A 24,154-nucleotide genomic window follows, 5' to 3' on the forward strand; every position below is an offset into this window, starting at 1 on the left:
AATGTTTTCTCAGCATGAGAATATTGTTTGGTTTCTGCATCTCTCTCCACAGAATGAAGCTGCTGTATAGTCTGTGTGCACTCAGCTTAATGGGAACTAGAGACGACAGAGTACATAGTCAACAACGCACATGGAGAGATGAAAGCTCTGCCTCAGCCTCCTAACTGGCTGTCCAGCCATGGCTTTGATACATTTGCCTAATCTACTGTTGTGTATGAGGCAGAAACTGAAGAGGCAGTAGACACAGCCAGTGTCTTCGTTACTAACATTAAGTTAAGTATTAGACATAGAAGAAAGTATAGACACTATATTTTGAAAAACATGGGGAGGAGGGAAGTATGTTAAATAGACGCTCTCCTGGTCTGATACAAGTTTGAAAATCATCTGCAGTTCTGCAAATAAGGAAATGTAGGGGATTACAGTCACAGTGAGTGTTTACAATGCAGAATATAAATAGGCATTTCACACACACACACACACACACACACACACACACACACACGCACACTACATAATATAAACCACACATTCCCTAAATAACTAAATTCATTTTCTGAAAAAAAAAAAGCTTCTCACAGAGGTAAGATATGTTAAGACCGCAAATTATGTTAGATTTTAAGTGATCAAATGTTTTGCTGACATTAAGTCAGCAAAAGTCTGATTGTTTCCTTGCTTATGTATTTTTTGGACAATTTCATAGAATTTAATACAGCCTAACATGCTGACAAATTTGTAGACACACATTCAACAAAGTCTTTTGGTGACATAATGATAGGAAACATATAGATTAAATCACAAAACCAAGTATTTCACATATCACAGAGATTTGGTATATTAAAGTGAGGCTGAGATTTTTAATATTTGATACTTTTAGTTTTTTGTTACTTTATGTTGTCATTTAGTCTCTGTAAACCCGTGACAAATGTTATATATAATTATGGATCACAAGCAAAAAATGCTTGTGTTTGAAGAGCATAGCTTTCTCTAACACACACACACACACACACACACACACACACACACACACACTATAATTCACAAGTAACAGAGATGAGGATGATTTAGACTCTAACGCACACATGACTTTGGTCTTTTGCATGTCATGTGTTTTGTGGCTTAATAGGGACTGCAGCAATAACATAACTGTAACAAATGTTACATTACTAAAAGTCTAGCTATGTATTCTCTTCATATTTCTTGCACAAGCATGTCATCATTTAACATAATAATAAAGCATGATAATACAGCTTGTGATTTTATCGTCATTGTAGGAAGACGATGCAAAACGTTTGAGAGGGTTTTTAAGGAGGTAATGTGCGCGCACACACACACACACACACACACACACACACACACACACACACACACACACACACTTTTCTCTCCTTGTAAGATGTGTCTCAGGACATTTCTTGCCGCGGTCGAGAGACCGCCCCACATCATGATACATTTCTACTTTCCCCTGCTGTCGAAGATAGTCAGTTAATAACTCTCTACTGACTTCATTTACAAAGGCAACTTTACCATCTGAGCTGTAAAGAGGCTCAGGGAGATGCCTACAGCCTCCTCAAGCTTTTCAGCTGAGAAATACGATGCTGTTCATGATCTATGAGGCCCAGGCATGGGCTGTTATTAAAATATATAGCTCGTATCAATCAAACAGCGTATCATGCTCAATTGCCATTATTGTAACTACTGATGCTTTTTCATAAAAAAAAAAGAAAGAAAGACAGCCTAATCAGTCATTACACATCAAGTGTTACATCCATGTGTATCATCCAGATTCTGTTTTTATTTAATTTTTTTTAATTAAAGAAAAGTTCATGTTTGATGTAGTAAGTATGTGGCTACGTTACACATCAATATTACAATTCTATTAAAAGATCTGGGAATTGTTTTATGTATTAATAACCCATATTTACCAAAGCAAGCCCTATTTACCAGATTCATCAATCAATCATAATGAGATTATCTTAGTTAGTATCTTATTTATATGACACCATGTATGGAAGATGTCTACAGATAGATGTTAAATAGCCTATAGCATTTATAACGCATTCCCATTTATACTTACAGGTCAAAATAGCGTTAATTAGTGTTAAATTCCAGAACAAAACGTTTATTCACTTTTTTTTTTACTACAACTAGTTGGCCAGTATACATCAATTGTATTGCTACTGTAAAATATATTTCGACCCACTTTCGGAGCGGTTGTCCTGCTTGTTCCCAGCCCTGAAACAATTGAATGTTTTGTAAAAGAAAAAGAAAAAAAACTAACTGTGGTGAAACTAATTGTCTAGTTGTAACTATATAGATGCATCTGTATTTTTTTCCTCAGTTTTACCCGCTACAATGCAATATCTGAACGAAGCAGATATATTTGATTTGATCCTGACCCGCAGTCATGAGTCCTACTCCGATAATCGAAGTTAAAACACCACAAAGCCAAAAAAGATTATTTCGACTGTGTTCCTAAAATATTCGATATGTAAATGTTATAAATAGCCTACAAAACACAACGTTTTGGCTATTGTGCGATATTTCATATTTCATAAATCCTTCAATGTAATGATATTTCGGCAACAACACACTTATTACACTAGCCTGAGTTTTGAAACATGAGTCAATGACCTTCAATACTTTAGGCTACTTACAACAATAAAGTGGCCTGGGTCTAACTGACTGCGTGTTAATTAGCCTTGGACACACACACACACACACACACACACACACACACACACACACACACACACACACACACACACACACACACACACACACACACACAGACAGCCAACCACATTCCACGTCGTATAACAACATTCATCATAAAACAAGGGCAGGTAGGTTGTGATAAATAATAAATATATTTCACAGATCTTAATAATAATATAATATTGCACCGATCAGTTAAATGAATACAAGAACAACTTAATACACTTAATAATAAACTGTCAAAAGACATTTAAGCTAAAATCAGATGTCTAGCTGATTACAGGCAGTGTCTGCATCCCAAAACTTTTAGACAACATTTCACTTTCAAAACTAAATACCCCGCGAATGTGCCTAAGGTGTAATTAGAAATACGGTCTAAATTTATGCCTTCTAAATCCAGATCCGTGGGTGCAAATGAAGGCTTTCGCTCCAGGAAAAGCTAATGACAGCCTGGACTTCACATGTCAGTATTTCAAGTCAGCAGAGATGATCGCGGCCTCAGTTGAACTGTTTGTACCTCGGTTATTTAAATTCTGTTAGGGAAACAAAGACAATAAGCGTGCAATGCTGAAGCTCTTCTTCGCGATGAGTTCAGTCGCGTTTCTTAAGTTTATTAAACTCTATGTTTTTAAAGACTAAGCTGGTTTTATGGCCGTTCAGTGACGTGTCATGGGGATGCTAGAAAAAAGAAAGGGGATACAATAAATTCAATTTGCTGTAAATACCTTTATTGGTAGCTTGTAAGCCTAAAATGTCCTCAGTTGGTTGATTTGGTCACAGCTTTAGTTAGGCTGAAAATCGTTCACATTTAATGGAGTTATATGAGAACATCTCAGTTGCCTATCAGCTGAGAGTGTGTTGTGAATTTCCTAATGGCTTTAATTGGTTACAAGATGTTGATCAACTTGGCATTCTGACGAGATATAAAACAGCGACCGAGGCTGAAATGATCACTCTATAGCAGTGGTGGAATGTAACTAAGTACATTTACTTAAGTACTCTATTTAATTAACAAATTCGAGGTACTTGTACTTTACTTGAGTCTTTTCTTTTCATGCCACTTTCTACTTCTACTCCGCTACATTTCAGAGAGAAATATTGTACTTTTTACTCAACTACATTCACCTGACAGCTTTACTAGCTACCAATACTTTACTTTACTACCAATACGTTACTAGTTACTTTACACATTACGCTTTTTGCACACACAACACATGTAGTTTATAAAATACGATGTTTTATTATAAATTAAACTACCCATCAATATAACAGCCTACAACTCCAGCTGAAATGATTAGACCATTAAACACACAACTGGTTGGATCCTTTACACTTTCTACAATATGAGGATTTTTCTGCTTTTACTTTTAATAGCCTACTTTAAGTACATTTTCCTGATGATACTTATATAGGCCTACTTTTACTTATGTAACATTTTCAATGCAGGACTTTTACTTGTAACAACGTATTTTTACAGTGTGGTATTAGTACTTTTACTTAAGTAAAGGAGCTGAGTACTTCTTCATCCACTGCTCCATAGTGCTAAAGTATCGTTTTTGGCCTACAAGACCTCATAGTCCGATTCCTCTACGTCAACCTGTGTAAAGCCTGCTGGAAGAATATTTTAACTTCACGATATTTGAAGTACACTTTGAAATAAGTGGCAAATGTTAAGTGCAACAAGAAAACAAGAGGCAAAGCTTTCCGTATGCATTTAGGTTACTTGGTATTTATTTAAACATGCATTCCTTATATATTGTTAGGGCACTTCTAACTAGAACGTGTGAACATGTGTTGCGGGGTAGCCTAATGTTGTCCAAGTTAATTCCGTCATAGCGCTCAGGCAACGTGTAGAAAATAAAGGTGGTTTGCAGATAATGTCTTCAATCTTTTTCAGCGCCAGTGTCTCCAATTAACGCGCTGTCTGGTTGGCAGCCCGGCCTGCAGGGCGGAGGCCCTCCGAAAATTAGAATTCCCACAGCCTGCGGTCTGAGGAGAGGCCATTTTGACTGAAAAATGTCCCGAGCATCTAGGACTGGAATACAATGTCGGTTTCTACTCAAAACCTGCCGGGAACACTGCCTAAAGTGCAGGGCTTAGGATATTGAAAAAACTAAATGCTGTTTGAACTGACACATACATGTTGCGCTTCTTCACTAAAACGAGGCCCTTCTATAACACAGCAATGTAACTATTATTAGGCTACTTATGTATGTTGTAGCTCATTTAAGCCATTTCTAAAAATGCCAGCTGGATGCAGAACCCCTCTTAATTAGCACAGGTTATGCATCTCATCAACCTTAAATAAACACGTTTCAGCCTGGTCCTTACTGGGTCGCTGGCATCCAACGGAAGCTGTCCAGATGAGCTGGGAATTGGTCCTTTAGGACGGAAGGGTAGAGGAATGTGGTGAATTCAAGCTCAAAGGAGTCGATGTTTAAAGGATTCTTGGTTTGGGTTTGTGTTGCTGCTACTGAAATGAAAGCGCACCAGCCGCTCAGTGTGTCTCCAGTCTCATCATTTGTCCTCAGCAGATCTGAAAGCAGCGCTGTAGCCTATACCTCCATCCTCGTAAATAACCGCGTTAGACCCATAAGCAATGCGTAGTTCATATCGTCGTAAATAACGGTGTTAGCTGTATATGCGACGCAGAGATCGGATTTATAGCCCCGACTATAGCAGCCTGCCATCCACAAAGAGTCCAAGACTCCACGTCTGTGATAATTACAAAGAAATAAAGACTTACAATCCCTGGACTTTGATAAAGGTCAGCAGGAAGTCAGGTGTCTGGACTCACCGGCAGTCCGGTCTGCTGCTGCTCTTCAGTCTCCTCATTAAAAAGCGAAATGACGGATTGCATCCCTCAAACGCTGCAGACTCAGAGGCCGTGAGCACAAGAGGACACCATCGGTAGCTCAAACTTAGACCAGCAGAGCCAGGTGGCCTACTATTCCGTTGCAGAAGGAAGCTACACCCGGCGTCCAGCCTCAGTCCCCCGTCCCTCCGCCGAGCTCCTGTCCGAGTTGTGTTTACTCATCGCAGCCTGGCCGCTGAGTGAGAAGCGCCCTTCACCCGACCGAGGGAGAGGCTGCAGCAGCTTCATTCGCCTTTACGGTCCGCACCACCACAGGCCATATATCAGCCCTATAAAACCAAAGCAGCCGCCCTGATGTAGGATTTTATTATGGTATTAAAAGGACCCCCAAAAAAAGTGGTTGAAGGAGTTTGCGCTGTAAAGACAAGGGGCATAACCACGCAGGGCCCGATTTAATGGCGGTCGTTAACAAAAATGACTGTTAATCTGCCAGTAAAACAGTGTCAGGCGGCTTTGCAGCTCACAGAAAACCTTCCAAGTATATTCAGAAAGTGGGTAAATAATTAACCACACATAGGTGTGAATTTTACTATCTATCTTGTCTTGGATAGAAAATATCTGTGCTGTTGACTCGACTCAAGTGCAGGACTATCGGCGCTTACTAATGGTGTTTTAAATGCACACTCTCCTGATGTTGAGCTTGATTTAAGTGATTGCTTGCGCACAATTCAGCTAGAGTGGATGTGCTCCCGGTAATACATTGGCGTGCGTTTCACACAGGAATACACGCACTATCTATTTTGATAAGGTACAAATAAATAAATAAATAAACAAATACATACAAATAATGGCGCCACTTATTTGTCAGCTATTGTCTTCGCTCTGCATTTCATGCATACTGTCGAGACGAAGCATAATTTAACGGTTGGATATAATTCTGACTTGACAGCCGCCATAGATACACAGACTAGATATACGGACGGACTGTTCATTTTGCATATTGCATATAAACAAGACAATTTATTTAGAAGGAGTGCAATATATTAGAGAGAGAGAAAGAGAGATAGAGAGAGAGAGAGAGAGATGGAGACAGAGAGAGAGAGAGAGAGGGAGGCCCGCGTGTAGGATTGATTTACGCTCCATTGACGCTTTATCATGCTCGAAGAAAAAGTCCGGCCAATCAGTTTGCGCCTCGCGCACACACCCGACAAACCCCCGCGCACAGTGCGTGGCTGTAGGCTGTAGGCTGTAGCACTTTGTTTCGCTATAGTGAGCAAGTTGTTTGGAAGGAAAGGGACTAGTGGAGGAGCGCGCGCGCGAGAGAGAGACACACACACACAGAGAGAGAGAGAGACAGAGGAAGGGAGGGGGCGAGCTAGCAAAGGACAGAAGAGAGAAAGAAAGAGAGAGAGGGAAAGAGAAACATCTCGTAATGTCTCTCTTCTTGTTCTCCATTTAGTGAACTAGCGGCGTTTCGCAGATAATGTCCGAGAATGTCCATTTCTGGGACTTTGAGCAACTATTACGTGGACTCCATCATAAGTCACGAGAGCGATGAACTCTCAACCCCGGCTCGCTTTCCCAGCGTCCAGTATTCCAGCTCGAGCTCCGCCGCAGCCGCAGGCGGGAGGCAGCCCGGCGGCGCGGAGCATCCCCTTCCCGAGTCGTACCCATCATGCAGCTTCCAACCGAAGCCTCCGGTCTTCTCGTCGTCCTGGAGCCCGTTCAGTCCACACCACGGTGCCAGTGGCCTCCCTACTGTCTACCACCCTTACATCCCAGCCCAGCACGTGCCCGCCGCGGACACACGGTACCTACGCTCATGGCTGGACTGTGCACCGCGCGGCTCCGAATCTGTCCTGGGGCAGAGCCAGACGGGGCAGGTCAAGCTGGAGCCTCAGCTCGGCCATCTCGGCGGAGAGATCCCACCCAAAATCGGCGGACAGCACCAGCTCGAGACCACCACGTACATTTTGGAGTCGACGTCCACGGCGGCGCGCGAGCTAAGCCACCATCAGGCCGCCATCCCGAGAGCAGGGTTCGAAGAAAATAAGGACATTTGTGAAGTGAGTGAGGACAAAGACGGCCTGGATCAAAGTAAGTTGTTAAAGCAGGAAATAGCGCGTGGGAGAGAGAGAGAGAGAGAGAGAGAGAGCGAGAGAGGGAGAGAGAGAGAGATTGTAAATGTTTTTAATGCCGCCATAAAACAAGAACAAAGAGCCGGAGAGCCAAAGTGCCTCCACCTTCTGCTCTCTAAGTTTACTGTGATATTTAGCCAGGATCATCGCTGTGTAATCAGCCGGCTCCTGCAGTAACGGATTACTCGGTATAAGCAAATAATGAACTGTATTCTGTGACGTTACCTTAAACCAACGACTGTGTAGTTTTCTAATGTGGCACATACTTCAAATAACCTTCAAGCGGTGGACAAAATGACATGAACACGTTGCAATGTAATTAAAACTTGTACAAGAACAAAAACACGGCTTTACAATAGATCAACACCAAACTCTACATATGTTCAAAAGGGCTTTTGCATTATATTTCTCTGTATTGAGGTGATGCTGTTACTGCATCCATATGACAGTTTGAAAATAACTTATGTAGGCTACTCAGGATGGTTAGATGATTATCTGACTTAACATTTGTGCATTATAGCTTGACATGCGTGAGCTAAAACGCATACATGTTTCTTTTTATTACGGATGATTGTTTTTGAAAGAATAATAGGTCCCTTCTATAACCTAAGTAATAGAAATACCTAAGTAAAGCAACATTAAAGGAAGATTATTTAAGCAGTGGCAGAGGCTCTGAATCAGAGGACAACCAGAAATATAAAGCAGAGAAAAAAACTCAGAACCATCACAGTCAGATTTTCTTTACTTTGTTCTAATATGCTACTTTTCTTCCTTACATGTATTAATCTGATAGTAATGAGAGAGCGTTGCTGATTTTAGAAAACAACTACATTGTTTTACATTAATAATTGCTCAGGGCATGCGCACTGCTGTCCTGTTTGAAAAGGGCCAAAGGCCAAATGGTTGGTACTTTGGTGTTTGTCTTTTTTTTTTTTTATTTATTTTACTGCAGGTGGATTTTTGGTCGTGGGGCTCTCTTACTTTGTGTCTTTCTTTCACATAGGGGCGCGCGCGCACAGGGGTTTGTGTCTGCGCTCCATTGCGTTTTAAAGCTCCTCATGTCAGTCAGTCTGTAACAAGCCGGGCTGATCGGCCAGTCCAAACTGTAAAAAAAATTCCCTCTGGAGCAAACAATTAAGACTTGTACAAAGCTGTAGGCCTCCTGGTCCTACTGCTCATGGAGCGCTCGTATAGGCACTAACGAGGCCTACCGATCTCCAGTATGGAGAAACTGAACAGGCTAGATTATCTTGAAGGTAACCAGTCGTATAAGTAACGCTGTAGTTCCAATACCATTACTTCTGGGAGGCATTCAGACATTGTTTATTGCTTTGCTTTGCCATTCATTCTGCAATCAATTGCTTTCCATCATTTTCCATTGAGACACATGCGTGCTTCTTGAGGGGAGGGGCGCTCGGCTTATTGCCATAGTTCTGTTCCAGCATTCCTATGTAACGACACTCTTCTGTAACACCGAGTTGCAAACATAGCCTAATAATAAGGATAAAGCTTCTTGTTTTCAGTTGAAACTATCTAATGTATGTCAGCCATATACATGGCCTGTCTTCTTCTAAAAAGCATAAAAAATCATAAAAGGAGTCAGGCCCTCCATCATTGACACGAGCCGAAGAGCAGGCGATTAGTTCTAAATAGAACGGAGGCCTCATAACTCAGCCAGCGACGTTGACTCACTCCGCCGTACGGAACTCGCCGCTCACACCTGAAGGGGACAGTCAGCACGAGCTCTCTGGACTCTCACAGCATGCATAGGCCTACATCTATACAATCACTTAACTCCCACAGCGGCTTCTGATGGTCTTTCTATCTGTAGTTGAGCGAGAAGATGGGTGGAAGACAAAATAATTAAACTTCCCTGCTTTAAGTCAAACGCCTTAACTATACTCTTTTGTGAGTTTGTATCTGGAAAACTGCGGCGTTTATTGTTTTTATTATTATTATTATTATTATTATTATTATTATTATTATTTTAACAATGAATGAAATTGATTCACTGTTAAAGAAATGCATTGCGACCTTCAACGTTCAGACATCGCTTATAAAATGCATGCCGATCACTTATTTACACGTTGTGTAAGTGCAGCTGATTGCATATTTAGGCTATACTTCAATCAAATAATACGCACTATTTCCCACCAGGCACAACTGTTATTATAGTCTGTAGGCTGCCGGTCATACAGTCGCATGTGTGTGGCTGTTTTATTCATCTGCTCACTTTGTAATAATAATAATATTTCACCTGTCATGAAATCGCAATCATCTTGAAATAAAGCTGGAGGGTTTGGCAAGTACAACACGGCTTTCTTCTGTTTTTCTATCATCACTCGCACTAACAACAACATTTAATCCATCATGTGCTGGCGTGGTTGGCTCAGGTTGAATCTCTATTCCTTAGCTTTCATGACTTATTTTGGGTGGGACAGACAAACGCTCCCTGCATGGAAAGAAATTAATTTTTTTTCCTCTTAATTTCATATATATATTTCTTAACCGAGGCTGATGTGATGTGAACGGGCTCTTGTTTCCCTCCTCTAATCCCGCCGGATAAATCTAGTTTCTGCCAGAGGAGTCTGATCCCTGCGTCTGAGCGCGTGGCCGTTTGATACGTGCACTGTGTGTGTGTGTGTGTGTGTGTGTGTGTGTGTGTGTGTGTGTGTGTGTGTGTGTGTGTGTGTGTGTGTGTGTTCTTGTTTAACTATATTCGTGGGGTCCACAAACCGTGAATGCAGTATACTTGTAGGGTCTGGACAGCTTTGTGGGGCCAAAATGCTGGACCCCACAATTTTAAAGGGCTGTTTGAGGGTTAAGACTTGGTTTTAGGATTAGGGTTAGAATTAGGTTATGGTTAGGGAGAGGGTAAGGGTTAAGGTTAGGCATTTAGTTGTGATGGTTAAGGTTAGGGTAAGGGGCTAGAGAATGCATTATGTCAATGACGGGTCCCTACAAAGATAGTGAAACGCACTATGTGTGTGTGTGTGTGTGTGTGTGTGTGTGTGTGTGTGTGTGTGCCCGTGTGCATGAGAGAGAAGAATGGAGGCCTCCGCAATGGCCTTTTCCGAGGAAGAAATACAAATCACAAATAGGCTACCACACACACACACACACACACACACACACACACACACACACACACACACACACACACACACACAGACCCACCTTATTACAGCATCTGAGCATGCTATCCATCAGAGGGGAGCTGGTTAAGAGCTGGAAGGAGCCCAGCAGCCTCCAGTCTGAATTATTAGACTTTCCACCAGTGACACTGTGTGTCCCAGTCTGGCTTGGTGGGAGTGAAGACTTGTCTGTAATGGGTTCTAGTGTTCAAACAGGCCAACAACTGAGAGTCTCCTCAGTTAGAGAAAGTTTCTCTTTGAACTTTTTCAGAGCCAGCAGTTTTTCTTGTGGTTTGTTTTGTGATGTGCAGTGTATCAGTGTGGCAGGTAGTGGGCGCTGCACAGAGCTGCAAGTAAAGGCTGTTTCTATTGTTCACATGGCAGCCATTTTAAACACTATGGGTGCAAATTATATTTTTCTATGCAGGCTAAACGCTACTTTAACCCAACTCAGCTTCACTGATGAACTCAATAATTACTGATTTAGCAAGCAACTCCCAGAGAAAACATTTGGATTTAAAAGGCACGTTGGTTAGTGCAACCTCAGGTTAGTAAGCTGCTGATATAAACAGAGTCTTTGCACTTCTCTCCTGTGTAAATATGAATTGTCACCTTTAAGGGAATTAAGTTGGAAATGTCAACACATTATGCTTCATAGCTAAGGCTGATTCGGATTGGCTGTGTTGGGATACATTATCTTTGTGTTACAATGGCAGAATGGTACCAGCTTTTCTATGGAAATTTGGCTCTTTTGATATTACAAGTGACAGCAATGTTTCATCCTGACACATCTACAACTGTGTAGCAATATATCGTTGAATGGAATGATAGTTAAAGTGGCCTCATAGCTGTGTGTTTAACTTGTTCTGGGTTAAAGGAATAGTTTGACACTTTGCGTGGTGCGCTTGTTCACTTTCATGCTGAGAGTTAGATGAAAAGATTTTACAGTAAATATGAAGCTAACCACCACGAGCAGCCTGTTAGCTTAGCTAAGACTGTTAACAGGAAACAGCTAGCCTGGCCTGTCCAAAAGTGTCAAAATCCACCTAAAGACCACTAATTAATATGTTATATTGTGTTTGTCTTATACTTACAATAACGTAAGAGTAAAAATGACATGGTGTCTAACGGTTATATAAAAGTTTTTCCAAAAAACGATTCTGGTATGCTGGTAGGAACTTTCGTTGGTTTTGGTTTTGCTTAGACTAAAATACATTATAGTCTACTAATCTTTACTTTCACACAAATATGTGTAAAGTTACTGTGATGTCAGCCATGTGTCTAATATCTGTGATGACTAATGACATGAGAATTTAAATACAGATTGAGAACAGCAACAGAACGACACTAGTTATCGGGGATGGGACAAAATATTGATACAGCCATATATATCGTTGTAATTCGTGAGATACGATAATCGATACGCTGGTGCCAAATATCGATATTTTAATTAACAGAATATGCTACTTAACACAAGAATGAGGGAAACTTGAACATGAGTTAACTAGTCCAGGGCTCAACGCTAACTTTTTAAAGTGGTTGCCGGCTTGGCAACCAGGCATCAGCTTTTGGTTGCAGAAATTGACAATATGATTGCCGTCTTTTAAACTGCCTATATTTGGAGCAATTACCTTCATATGTAACTATACCACATATTTTAATAATGAAACAATGAGAGAATGGCTTGCAATATAATTTCCCATCCCTTTCAAATAAGGGTGCAACGGATCACAAAACTCACAGTTCGGATCACGGTTTTGAGTCACGGACTGGATAAATTTTTGGATCAGCACAACAAAGGGGGGAATTTAAATGATTATTAAAAATGTAATAACAATAACTATTAACAATAATTACTTCTTTCACCAGTAGGATGCTGTTAAACGACAGATGAGAAAAGGGTATTTTACAATAACTTGGAATGCACCACAAGGTTTATCAGTTATGAAGCGCAACATTTAGTCCCGTCTGTTCTGTCCGACAACAGCAGTGACCATAGTGCTAGTTTGTGTCTTTTAGCTCATAGCTTTAGCAGCAGACTGTTGTACGTCCCGCTGTTGGAATCCTCTACAGTGAAATACAGTCACACTTTTAAACTGTTTCACTATCAGCATTTTAACCATGTTTAATCCAGTTACTACTGTAGCTAATGGTAGGCTAACGTTACCTGCTGCCAAGTGTAACGTGTTATTAATGTTTACTAGCGTGACATGCAGCGTTGCTTCTAACATCTGTTTCAGAGCATGAGAGAGCAGCGCAGACCTTTAGCTAAGTGGCACCATAATGAGGCACTGAAATCCGTGCTGCTATTTCGTCCGGTAGATACCGGGCACCGGTGCAATATTAGCACCGGATTTTAGCATGCGGTTAATGTGAACAGAAAATTGCGTTGCCTGTATCTTTTCAGGGCAAACATGCGTGTGTAGCCCACAACAGCTGAAATGTTGTGTTGTGCATGAACGTAGCTAGTGTTTAAACTTTACGGAGACAACCAAATAACACATTAACTTCTTTTGAAATACGATTTTACAGTTTAGTAGGTTTTGATTTGTTTTTATGTTAAAAAAGACAAATATTGAACAGGTGGTTGCCAAAGGGGGAAACTGGAGGCCATGAAACGGTTGCCAATTGATTCAATCTGGTTGCCAATGCCAACCGGGCAACCGTTACTGTTGAGCCCTGTAGCCGAAGAGGAAGAGGTTTTCAACGGGAGGGTGGACAGCAGTTTGAGGAGAATAACAGATGCCCCAGCCACATTGAAGTCCAAAGTCTGGACCCATAGTTGCTCTATACTTGTGTCATTTTGATTTACAGACTGAAAAAACTTGTGCTGCAGAACTGTGCTGTTTTCTAACAGTTTGGACTTGCAGTGAATAAAGAGAGAAAACCTGCACTTAACTTTCACAGGCATGTTGTATTCATAGTTAGACCGATGTCGTGATGCATCACTATAGGATTGTCTAGCAATATATTGCTTATCGCAGAACTGCTTTATCGTGATTTTATCGATATCGCGAACCATGCATTGTGTATCGTATCGTGACGTAGTCTGTGATTCCCCCTACTAGTTATTGACATGGGATGAAAAGACAATAACTTTTGGTGTTCGAAAAATGTGAGTTGTATCATTGTTGATGGGTCCTGTTAGCACACGCTCACAGTCATATTTTGTACTCTGTGTCCACTACATGTGTTCACATAAGTTGGTGTTCAGAAGTTCTTAAGGCAAATGAGTTGGTACCCTGTATGTGTTGCCGAAAAGGGAAAGATTCCTAACAGAATACAGCTTTTATCCCCAGAAAAATGTAATGCTTCCAACTTCCAAACTTTTTTAAATTGATGAGGATACTATGAAGGCTGAATTTGAAGATCACCAATTTGTAATAATGAAATTGTTAACCTGGACTCCTTGAATGCAGTTGTATCTGTACCAGTTGTAGTGTCAGCATCTTGGCACATAACAGCAGGACAAATGTAGGCAGAGTTTCCCTCCCCAGGTATTCAAAATGGCCACTGTATGAAAAACATCACCTTTCAAAACATCACATCCAAAGCCGGCATCCAGCTACAGATTCTCTTTGTGTTACTGGTGCTGGGCGTCCATCCAGTATAAACTACAAGATTACACTTCAGTCTTTGTGCTGCTGCTGCTGCTGCCGGGCAGTGCAAGAAAGTTATTACCCCCGAAGTTTATTAACTTATAACCCGGGTGAACAACCCCATTAATTGGCGTGTTGCTGTTGGTGGCTCGGTGAGATGGGGTGTAAGGGTGGGGGAATAAAATACGACTCCTTGAAATGTAATAACGTGCCTTTGGGATATATGAGAGGTCAATTTCTGGAACTATTAGGGTGAAATTGCTAAGGGAGGGAGAAAGAGACAGGATGTGATATTAGTCTTCTAGCCGTTTCGGTCACAGTTTCTATGCAAGCAGCATTCATCATGGTGGACACACACACACACACACACAAACACACATAGGCAAAGACACACATTGGCCTACAATTGGGACACAGCGTGCCTCAGGGCCATAGCTTTAGGGGATTATCAATTCTTTTGTCCATCTGCCTGTCTAAGCAACGCCACAAATACACAGATGTAGCCTAATGAAAAAAATTAAAGTTACAACTGTAAAAGCTATACACACATAACCCCCCCACCTATTATTTATTTCTATCAGTCAGCATCTTTACTGTCGTCCCACCCCTTGGAGAAAAAAAAGTCACTAACACCCCAACTCACCACCCTCCTCCACCGCTCCAACCCTCAACCGTTTGTCATCCTGGGTGACAGCCACGGTCGCGACACAGCTCCGAGGGTAATGGATGGTCCTGGAGGTGATTATACACCCGGGGAATGCAAAGCACCCACTTTACAGTGTGACAAAAGCAACGCACACCCCCACCCAACTGTCCATCCTCTTCTCACCTCTTTACCAGGCATTATTTTGCTCTGAGATTAAATCGATCCTGTACATGCTGGCCATGTTGGAAAGAATTGATTCCAGAGGGTATTAAGGACATATTTACCAGATGATGCCGCTAACTAACTTGGCTGGGGTGAATAACACAGGAAGGCTATAGGCTGGGGTGTGCAACACTGGCAGCCATCTTGGCTTTGCAATCTTGTTCTGAACGCAATGACCCTGACTCTAATGTGCTGAATTACACTGCAAAAACCTTGACATTTTAAGTCAAAATTATGACAATTGTGACATTGTATTAATACTCTCACATGCCATCTGAACATTGTGACTTCATTTCTTTGACCTAAAATGTCAAAATTTGATCTTCAAGTCAAAATGTTAATCAAGTATCCCAGAATTTTAACTTATTATCAATATTTCTTCTTTTCGTCCCATTTTTTTGTCCTGGCATGAATTTTGCATGTCAACCATTTAAATGTAGATGTATCTGATCAAACCACACTGCTTATGGCGCCACACAAAACAGCTCTTTGTTCACAGCTGGGAGTTAAAAGAAGCATTGGTATGAATGTCATATGCAATTTTGTGAATTATCTTGGCATTATAGCAAGTAGGATCGTCATGGCAGTAAAACATTACCAGTGAAATTGACAGACGAAGCCTCCGCCCAGTGAAAGTTAGGAAAAAGACAGACTCCTTAGGGAGAGAGACACATATTTTAAATCTCCTCGCTTGGTGTCAAAAGGCGCAGAAGCTCAGGCTTTCCCCATGGCTTGTGAGTGATAAGATCATTCCTTCTGCCATTTTAGGCCAAATGACTGTGCCTGCATTGGAGAGAAAATCTCCTTTAAAAGCCCTTGCCCATGCAGACCTGCTCCTGGCTGCAAGGATAAATCTCATGTTTCTTTGCAGTTTGCCAGAAACAATGAGAAGCTGTTTGGCCCTAACATTGCCCAAACTGATTTAGAACTTATTTCCCCAAATTCAGCCTCATGGTTAGACTGCATGTGTGCTGTGTTTCATTCAGTCTGACTTACAATACCTCTGGAAGGCTTTAATATAACAAAAACAGCCAGTGACTCCACATAAACCAGGTTTCATACCAATAAATCCAGAGCGGAATCCTCTCTTTGAGTCACATTTGGGTTGAGCACCAGACTGCACTGCTGACTGATAAAATGCAATGAAGAAACAGCAGCTTTAAAGCAGCCATATTATGCTCATTTTCAGGTTCATAATTGTATTTTAAGGTTGTACCAGAATAGGTTTACGTGGTTTAATTTTCAAAAAACACCATATTTTTGTTGTACTGCAGTGCTCTCTCTCACTGCTGCAGACCCTCTTTTCAGCTGGTCTCTGTTTTAGCTACAGAGTGAGACCTCTTTTCTTCTTCTTCTTCTGTACTATCTTTGATTGCACTGCACACACGCAGTAGCTCAGATGTAGATCATGTCAGCTAGCTAGCTCCATAGACAGTAAAAGAAAGGCTGTTTCTACAACTTCGGTCAGTTACAAGGCAGGATTAGCTGGGAGACTTCTAAATGAGGGCGCACATGTAAGTAGTTCTTTTGTAGATTATGGTGAACTTGTGTGTGTTGTAGCAGTGCCGTGCCGATTTTGAACAGCTCACCCAGAGACTGAAAGCAGGACATATTCAGAAACCGTCAAGGGCCCTGACACACCAAACAGACGGGCCGACCGTCGGCAGAAAAGCCAGTCGGAGTGATCAGTTGGGTCCCCGAGGTCCAAAAAATGCCTCAAAACACACTGAGGCGACGCCGACTTGAGCGCACGCTCTGCGCGTGCGCGAAAACGTAATACGTCTCCATAGCAGCAGGCGGCGCTGCTCTGTATTGTTTCCATTAACAGTCTGATTATTTCCCAGAAAATGAAAACCGGCAGCTGATTGGACAAACGCGTCACGTGGTTCTTTTTTCTCCGGAAATTCACAGCCAGACTGTTCAGAATACGATCTCATATTGTACTAAAATAGTTCACCGAAACGTGTTTCTGAAAACATTTTAAGCGAGAAATAGGCCATGCAGTTTCTGAATCTGTCTTCATTTCAGATTGACAAAGGTCAGTTTAAAAGATTTTCGTCAGATTTTGAGCGGCTCATCCGCTCCCCATTTCCGGACGAGTCCCGACTGCCCTGTCTCCGACTGAACATGTTGGGTCAGCCAAAATGAAGGCCGACGGCTCCTCGGACAGCCGACGGCATGGGACACACAGAACAGACTCGAGTCACCGACCTCGCCAGATGGTCCGACGCCCGATTTTCGGGCTGGTGTGTCTTCTCTCTAAACAGCATGGATGGATTTTTTTCAAAGTTTGTATGTGTGTGGAAGCACCAGAGACACAACATAACACCCCAAATCCCAGAAAAAGTGTTTTTTTTATAATATGGGCACTTTAAAGAAAATACTTCCAGTGTGGTCTGCTTCCTGCTTTGCATGCTGCCCCTTACTGTTCATCATCGGGGATGATAAGCTTTTGTAACACGTTTTATTTTTCTCAGCTGTTCGGACTAAAATTTAAGAAATAGATCACATTTTGCTGACATTTTAACCGTTTGCGTTGGATTTCTTACCAGACTCTAGCTGGAAAACTCTGTTTGTTGGCTTGACTGTTGTGATTGACTGGAGGAAGAGCCTGACCTAACCACAGGAAATGATTGGTCGTGGTTAACGGTTTTATTTAGAAGATGTAAAAGTAGAAATGAATCTGAATCAGCTTTGGACTCTCACAATGATCCTGAATGGGTTTTCATAGTTGTTTCAAAACGGAAATGTTTTTATGTGAGATTGCAGGTGCTGAGAGATTTTTCTAAACTGATTGAAAACTAATATTTGCATATAAAAAAACGTGTTAAAGGGATGAAAATGGTCAAAATAAGAAAAGAGCTTCCTTTTTGTCATGGTGGAGTTGTATTTTTAAGAGCCTCGGTAGCGTGAGAGTGCCTGCACGCTGCCTCATAGTTGAGATGCTTTGGTGCTTTGCAGATAGCTTTCAGCCCTAAACTAGACCCATGCGTCCCAAACAAGAAGTCTCTGCTAATTACATCGGTCTGAAAGCTATAAAGAGGGGTGGGGTGGTGGAGGAGTCAGGGTGGCCTGGCAGACAAGACATATGGAGAAAAAGAAAGAGATGAAAAAATCAAGACAATATTTCATAACTTTCCCTCCGCCGGAGAACATCCAATTTAGAATGTAGGAGCCTACGTGCATTACAATGTTGTCATTTACATCTCAAAACACACGTTTCAACAATCTCAAGCACGTTGGAGCTTGTCGCATTTCTGATGTGGCAAAATGAGCTGAGGGTCATCATAAATCCTTAATTTTATTACCTTTAATTTCACTGATGTTAATAGCGGAGCGCGGACGATGCACACAAAAAGGTATTTCCTCTAATCCCACCATGTATTTTTTTTCTTTTGTCCCGCTATGTATTCATTTAGGAGCAGAAGTGACGCAGTGACGGTGTGCTGAGCTACAATGTGATCATCATTCTCACGCAAAAAAGCAGTATGACGCCTGTAAAACATCTTCCCCGATGTGTTTTTATGTGTTTGCTCTCATCATGTGGAGGCAGGGGCGTAGCACAAAATGCTGGGCCCTGTAGAAAGGCATTTTCTATGGGCCACTCCCCGCATCCACAGCTATTCATTCTAGCATATTTTTAGGCCCTCCTCACATGAGGGCCCTGGGTACTCAGTCCCCAGTCCGACGCCCCTGTGCAGAGTGTAATTAGGCTCCCGTTTTTTTGTCACAAAATGTGATATCACAAGAAACACACACGACGCTCCCTCCATTATCATTCGTGTATTATCTCCGTGATTAAAGCATCTTATATTCATATATAAATTAATTCGGTCACCTTCAAACAAGAGCCTCCAGAAAGCAGTCAGATATCTCCCCGCCTGCCGTTACTATATATGGGTAGGCTATATGTAATTAACTGCGGCAATGACCTATGTCAGCTAACTCATTGGCTAATTTAAAATTACCTATTGCCTTATTAATGCTTTTGCTTAAATTGTCAATACAATTGGTTCAGTTTTGCAAAGGTCTGAACCGGTTCTCAAGACTGATGCTGCCGCTAAGAAGCGCCTTGCAATTACTAGCAATAATGAGTAAACTAATAAATCCGCAGTTTTCCATTTTCTTTCGCTCTACTTCATAAAAATCTCCAATATTGAGGGGGTTCTTTTCACATTTGTCCGTCGTGCTTTCCTCCTCGTGCATGGAAGCTCCATGTTGGACGGAGCGGGCCGTCTGTCTTCCACGTAGTGTCAAATAAAACAGCCGTTAGGCTACTTGCGCAAAATCTGCGCCCCTGTTGACACCATGAGCTTAGTTTACGCACCAAAGTGCCAACTGCACAGTCCGTTGTTTTCGAGCAAAACATTTAGGTTTAAGGTTCTGCAATTTTTACGCACGGAGAGATGTTTTTTTGTTTTTATCATTAAGGAATGTTTTCATGCTTCGTCTTTTTAATGTTCTGCAACTCTCCAAAGACAGGGCTGGAAAGAATACGCTACACATGGAGTTTATTTGTAATTTTATCATTAATTGCCTTCTTTCCTTTCTTTCTCTTCACCAGATGACCCCTCGGCCAACTGGCTACATGCGCGCTCCTCCAGGAAGAAGCGGTGCCCGTACACCAAATACCAGACCCTCGAGCTAGAGAAGGAGTTCCTGTTCAACATGTACCTCACACGGGACCGGCGGCATGAGGTGGCGCGCGCGCTCAACCTGACGGAGCGACAGGTGAAGATCTGGTTCCAGAACCGGAGGATGAAAATGAAGAAACAGAGCAAGGATCAACCCAAGGACTAGCGGGAATCTCACTCGCGGACGCACATACACATCCAGACACACATGCACGCACGCTCATACCATGTATCCAATTTAAAGTCCCATAGTTCTTATGTCTCGAACACAAAATGGCCTTCCCAACAACTGAAAACATACACACACACACACACACACACACACACACACACACACACACACACACACACACACCTGCTATTTCCAATTTGTTTTAATTTCCAGGCACTACCACGTAATCTTCAGTCCTACACCAATCTATACAACTGATCAATGGCTGTATTGATCACTAACAGACTCTGAGGACGCCGCCATGTTAACACTGAAGTCTTAAGAAGCTCGGAAACGCTACGTCTGGTGTTAGAAGGAGGCAACTTTTGAACTTTGGAATCATTTAAGTTTGCAGTCATGGAGGATGAAAAAACTTACACACCAACACCTTTAAATGGGTCGGACTCCATGTAAAACTGCAGATCGGACTGTTTGTTTGATTAACTGATAGCTCATGTTTGTCCGACGTCTTCATAGTTGTATACGCTATTATTTAGGCTTTGATATTAGGCTGCATTATGGAAGCGAAGAAAGCAGCAAACCGAATGGTGATGCTACAACAGATTGAGCGAGGGATGTTTTATTTTTTCTCAAGCACTACTCTTCCTTTTATTACTAGTTATTTATTGTTCCGTCGCTGACATCGGAGGCGCGCGGAGGTGCTGAAACCGAGGTTTCACATGACCAATAAACATGGAGGGAGTGGGATGAAGACACACACACACACACACACACACACACACACACACACACACACACACACACACACACACACACACACTCACTCACTCACAGGTTCATCCTTCTTTTTCTTCTCCTTTTTTCTTGTTTCTCTCGTTGCTGGCAGAATTTGATTAGAAAGCGCCTGATGCTCGGCGTTGATACAAGCAGCAAGCCGCCGTTTGTTTCCCGGTTGTCGACCTAAGTAATGAGCAGATACCGGAGGGGGAGGAGAAGTAATGGGGTGCCGGGGGTGTTAACCCGACTCAGCAACCGGGGATCCGCTAAGGCTGCTGTCGATATCGTTGATCTCCACCCTTCAGCTTGCTCTCCGGATGCTTTATGCGCTGCGGCTCATCTGAGGCCTTTAATGACTGTCGATAGTCGTCCCCTCCGCTTCATGGGCCTGGAGTTAGCGGAGTTGAGCTGAGAGGAGAGTGCAGCACAAAGCACCAGATAGTTTTAATCAGATCCGTCCTTATTTAAATTAGGCCACAAGCATCAGGAAACGAATTCTGTGCCTATATGCTTTCACACCACGCACTCTCAAACAGCATTAAACACAGGTGACGCAGGCGCTTCTTGATTAGACCGGCCAGTACAAAGCATCTATGGCTCCTAATTCTCTTAGTTTACCTGCTATTTGCAGTGAAGGTGTAACCATACTAATTTCAGATTCTAATTCGCAAAGTCATATGCATATGTACATGAAGCACTGGTCAACAATCTGACTTCTCCTCAGTCACTATCCTTAAATCTTCATTCAACATGGTTCTGGCATTGCATCTTAAAAAATAATCAGCTCTATTTTTATACATACAGTAAGTATATTGTGTATTGTGCTATGCAAGGCGGGTTTCTCTCTCGTTACAGAAAAAATACGGATAGTGTGCGGAACGGCGGTTTGCAAACGCAAATAGGACTGAAGAAAGAGCGAAATACCCCGATGGCTACTTACAATTTATAAATAGCCTTTTTTTTCTTTTTCTCTTGAAATATTCCTAGAGGTTCTATAACAAGTTTATATAAAAAGACATAACAGAACACTTGAGATTTATTCCCGCGCGGAATTATTTAGCAATAGTGTAGATTTACATTTAACAGCTCGGGGTATTATGTATATCAGGTCAGACTTCGGTTTATGCAGACTTTTTATTGATCTGAAAGTTAAAATATGAAGAGGCCATGTCGGAAGGCTGGCCAGTTACGACGTTATTTGAAGTGTCGACGTAGTTAAATGGCGTCCGATGGCAGTTTTATGGACGGATCATAAACAACACATTGGTTTTACAACGGTGTGTGTGTGTGTGTGTGTGTGTGTGTGTGTGTGTGTGTGTGTGTGTGTGTGTGTGTGTGTATGTGTGTGTATGTGTGTGAGTGTTGTAGCCTATTGCAGACCACAAAGGCTGATTTTGCTTCACCATTGTAACCATTTGACACACACATAGTTTACGCACAGTTGCGCGGATATTGCCTCCAGTTTAGTTTATGTTATTTGTCATTTGTAGTTTACACGCAGCAATGGACGGGTCTACAAAGAACCTTTTTTTGCCAAGTCTTCAACAGAGAAGCGCTACAATTTCTCTTTAAGCATCAAATCTCTATTTACGAGTAAAAATGTTTACATGGTTTGCGCATGCCTCAAGTCACTTGTCATTTGAAGACGTTATTTCGTCGTTTAGCTCTTTGTGTGTTACATCTCTGTCGGAGGGGAATGCTTCCTGAAAAATTAAAACAGACTTAATAGAAGTTTCTTGACAGGACATATTTCTAATTTATTGTATATAAAGTGAGTAACCTCGTCTTTCGTATTGGAATGAGTTAAATATGCTGAATATTGTTTTGTCTTACTGGGATATGACATCTTACTGTAATATAGACGATTTCTTTCTTTTTGTCTGTCATGTTTAGATTCTGTTTTCCATGTTGTTGTGCCGACTGTCTCAATGATCTGTTCTGATGTCAGTCCGATGAGCTCTTTGTGTCTATTTGTTTCATGGTGAACAGTAATGAGTTGGACTCTGCCGCTAAGTATTGGGACACAGAGGACGGAAATGTTTGATTAAAATGAAGCAAAGCGTCTATATACATTATACTTCTTATTTGAAATACCTGACTCTGTTACTTTCCGCCATTGCTATGACTTAGTCCCGCTTCCTGTCCCAGTATGTAGCCTATTCTCCTGACTGGAGGAACAAAGTTTCTGGAGTTTAATGTTCCCCTTGCGTTTTTTTTTTTTTTTAATCTTGGTAAATCTAAGCCATGTGGCCACAGTAAAGATATTATTAACGAGCAGGCAAACTCCAGTGACTCTGATCCTCTCCTCTCTGTGAAATGTTCCAGTCCTTCTTGTATGTTTTCCTCTCTTCTATGTGTTGTTGTCTTTTCTGTGCGATGGCACTGCTGATGCTGGATTCCTATTAAAGAAGAGACTTTACAGTACGACCATGTTTCGTGTCGTTGCATTGCTGCTTCTCACTGCTTTTTTAATACAAGTTTGACATATAGATATGTAATAATAGTAAATAAATATCACATAGACATGTGTAACTAATATAAAGAAAGCTATCCTTTAAGTCTTTTTTTCTTTTCTCCAGATTTAATGTGTGAAGAGAGAAAGAGACAGACAAACAGGGGGCTAGGAGAGAGAGAAGCGGATGAGCCAGCATGTGTTAAAAATATGTGTCTCTTCAATTGTACACTGAAGCTTAAAGGAGAGGGGCGTCTGTTTGGCTGCAACACCAAAAGACTGTCATAAACCCATAAACACCCCCCACCCACACAGATGAGTGCATTCATTAGAAGCGTCGCCGTCCATTAGGAGCATGTGAAGCCTCTGCGGTTCCTGTGTTTGTCTCCGCATCAAATGACTGGTAGACACAGAGTCTGATGAGGGCTGCTGCACAGAGATCCTGCAGTTTCATCTCTTGCTTCTGGCATTCTGTAGAAGCAGTTATATTGAGGCTTGGAGTTGAAGTAGTGCAAGTAGCAAGAGTTGCCATTTGTTGCTGTCCATGCAAAAAACTACGACATAAAAACTATGACATAAAATAGCAATGGTAAGAGAACAGTAACAGAAGCAGAGGGACATTCAGTAACCCTTTCAGCTCCATGATTTTTAGCACCAAAGTAGTGCTGGCAACACTTATGGTACATATTCTGATAAGTATACCAACTGTGATAGGAACATTTGCAAAGTCATGCCAGTGTTACTACCCCTTTAGAACTCTGTCCGGTTATGGGTCCAAATTCCCCAGTGCAACTCCACCTTCCTTAAAAGTTTGGGACTATAGCCAACAAAAAAGTCATTTTCTGTTAAT

The 24,154-nt window shown here is 41.8% G+C and overlaps 1 protein-coding gene across 1 annotated transcript; it reads left to right on the forward strand.

Annotated features, from left to right (window-relative positions):
• Positions 1–6,729: 6,729 nt before the first annotated feature.
• On the forward strand, positions 6,730–23,276 carry hoxb9a (homeobox B9a). Its single transcript, XM_031317804.2, has 2 exons — positions 6,730–7,627; positions 19,834–23,276. Exons 1-2 carry the CDS (start codon positions 7,024–7,026, stop codon positions 20,067–20,069), a joined length of 840 nt encoding a protein of 279 aa, XP_031173664.1. The 5' UTR covers positions 6,730–7,023; the 3' UTR covers positions 20,070–23,276.
• Positions 23,277–24,154: the final 878 nt, after the last annotated feature.

Source organism: Sander lucioperca, chromosome 2 (genome assembly GCF_008315115.2).
Source record: "Sander lucioperca isolate FBNREF2018 chromosome 2, SLUC_FBN_1.2, whole genome shotgun sequence".
NCBI lineage: Eukaryota > Metazoa > Chordata > Actinopteri > Perciformes > Percidae > Sander > Sander lucioperca.

Excerpts from the sequence above, each read along its gene's own strand:
- hoxb9a (XM_031317804.2), top strand. The coding sequence starts at position 7,024 with ATGTCCATTTCTGGGACTTTGAGCAACTATTACGTGGACTCCATCATA. Across the intron at positions 7,628-19,833 it reads CAAAGACGGCCTGGATCAAA|ATGACCCCTCGGCCAACTGG; the intron begins GTAAGTTGTTAA and ends TCTCTTCACCAG.